At 39.6% G+C, this 2,105-nt stretch overlaps 1 protein-coding gene across 1 annotated transcript in view; it reads left to right on the top strand.

The window, feature by feature from the left end:
- LOC118422250 (hemicentin-2-like) overlaps nucleotides 1-2,105 on the top strand; it is a 7,947-nt gene that overhangs the window by 261 nt on the left and 5,581 nt on the right. Inside the window, exons 2-3 of the mRNA XM_035829768.1 lie at nucleotides 195-327; nucleotides 1,582-1,911. Of these exons, the coding sequence (XP_035685661.1) occupies nucleotides 195-327; nucleotides 1,582-1,911 (463 nt within the window). The remainder of the gene's footprint in view (nucleotides 1-194; nucleotides 328-1,581; nucleotides 1,912-2,105) is intronic.

The raw sequence follows: 2,105 nt of genomic DNA, 5'->3' as shown, positions 1-2,105 counted from the left end.
GCTACATGTACTCCACTAGTGTCACTTTTACAAGTACAATCGAGGCTACCACACTATATATTTTTCCATTTTTTTTATTTTCCTGTAAAAATCACCATCTCCGTAGAAGAATTTTTCTTCAAAATGAGGCGAAAATTAATAATCTATGTCATCCATATGATTGACTTCTCATGGTCTATGTCGACATGTTCTAGCTGTTTGGGAACGCATCAGGAGGAGAATATCATCTGCGAATAGTAAACGTCACACGGGAGGATGCAGGGGACTACAGATGCGTCCTGGCAGGTCGAGAACACATGTTGGTATATTCCGAACTGAATGTAATAGGTGAGATAGCGGTCTATTATCTTACAATGGCTTATAAATAAACTCTTTCGCAAATTCCACCACACATGTGCGTGCGACAGGAATTCTAGGCAATATGTCAAATGTGAAGACCCATCGGACGTGAACACTCTGGTCTCAAATGTGTAAATGGATGTATGTATTATTCTTTTGAGGTTTGAATTCAGAATGACCACCGCTTCTCGGAAAGCCGCATGTGGACTCTAGCGTGTCCACTTCAGATGGACGCCGGAAGATCTCAGCAGGGAACATCACCCATCTATCCTGACTCAGTAGATTGTAAAGATGAGTCAACGGGAAGGAATCAGCTCCTTCTGTCTTATAGATAGATAACGTCCTTCGTTAGAGACACTCTGCTCTCAGACGCGTTTACAGCATGCAGCAACATTGCATACAATAGGCTAGACTATGAGATACCCTAGGATTCAAAATTGTTTTATTTGCGTAACGGCGTCCAGGACGTAATTGCTCCTGCTAAATGGCGAAATGTTTACAAGTCATGGGACTTCACCTTTGACATATTACCCAGAAGTCCTGTCGCCCGCGCATGCGTAATCGAATTTTGAAGATCATTTGATATATACAAAGAGCTGGTACATGTATATAGATATTTTGTTATTAGAGGTTCTACCAAAATAGATGTGTCAGTGATCCTCTTGTAAGCTTAAAGTATGTTAGCATCTTAGTAGCTATTAGTTTATACATTATATCTTTATTTACTTTCGACATGTTGTTTACCATGCTGTTGTCCTCGATTTGCAGTTTAATTGGCCGATAGTAGCTTAATAGTAGATGGTGTTTTCTTTATTTTATCAAGTTATCAACGTTTTTCTATGAGTATTCTTCTAGTATTTTCTTTTCTGGTACGGTGGTCATTTTAGAGGGTCAAAGGATCTTTAGACCTCGAGCTACAATCAATCCTTAAAAATATTGTAGCTGATTTTGCTTCCACGTTGTGTCCCTAAATAACGTCAAGAAAAAAACTCTAAAGGCTGTTCACCTTTTCCGCGGGGTAACCTATATCCGTTGTTCACAAATATTTAATATTTTGAAACAAAATTGCAATTTGGAACCACCACCCGTCAACTTGATATCCCTATCCCTAAATCCCCTTCTTTAAGAAACAAAGGATATAGGTTACCCTGCGAATAAAGGTAAAATAGATTTATGTTATTGTTTTAAATTCGTTACTTTGTCGTTGCATTCAATTGATTTGATTCGATTGAAAATCTCTAGTTCCAGTTCCCGACCCCCCTACTTTGACTGGTCCGGAAACGCCATTGCGAGTAGGCCAAGAACTGGTGTTGAAATGTGTGTATACTCAAGGATATCCAATAGCACAGTTATCATGGTACAATGGTACGGACCTGATTACAAATATCAACTTCGTCGAAGGAATAGGACTATCCCTCGGACCGAATGGTGAACGTATAGAGGAAAGTACCATTTATTTCCGGAACAACGTGACCAAGTATGACAACGGCGTGAACGTGACCTGTAGAGTGAGCCAATCCGAAGGCGGCATCACCATTGAGAAGGAATCCTGGAAAGTTCTGACTGTCCACTGTAAGTCCATGACAGAAATTTTCTCTAAAATTAACTTAAAGGCGTTGAAGATGTTCATCAGTCACGTATGTTTACAGTTACTATGAATTTTCTTCTAACAGTGACTGTTAATTAAAGGTAGAGAACATACCTCCAAATTTTCGATGTCTATCACTACATCGTTGGACGCGGTAGAATGGTCTAGTCTCGATCCC

The sequence above is a fragment of the Branchiostoma floridae genome, chromosome 9 (genome assembly GCF_000003815.2).
Source record: "Branchiostoma floridae strain S238N-H82 chromosome 9, Bfl_VNyyK, whole genome shotgun sequence".
NCBI lineage: Eukaryota > Metazoa > Chordata > Leptocardii > Amphioxiformes > Branchiostomatidae > Branchiostoma > Branchiostoma floridae.
Note: the sequence above shows the minus strand (reverse complement) of the source record. Positions and strands in the feature narration are given on the sequence as shown.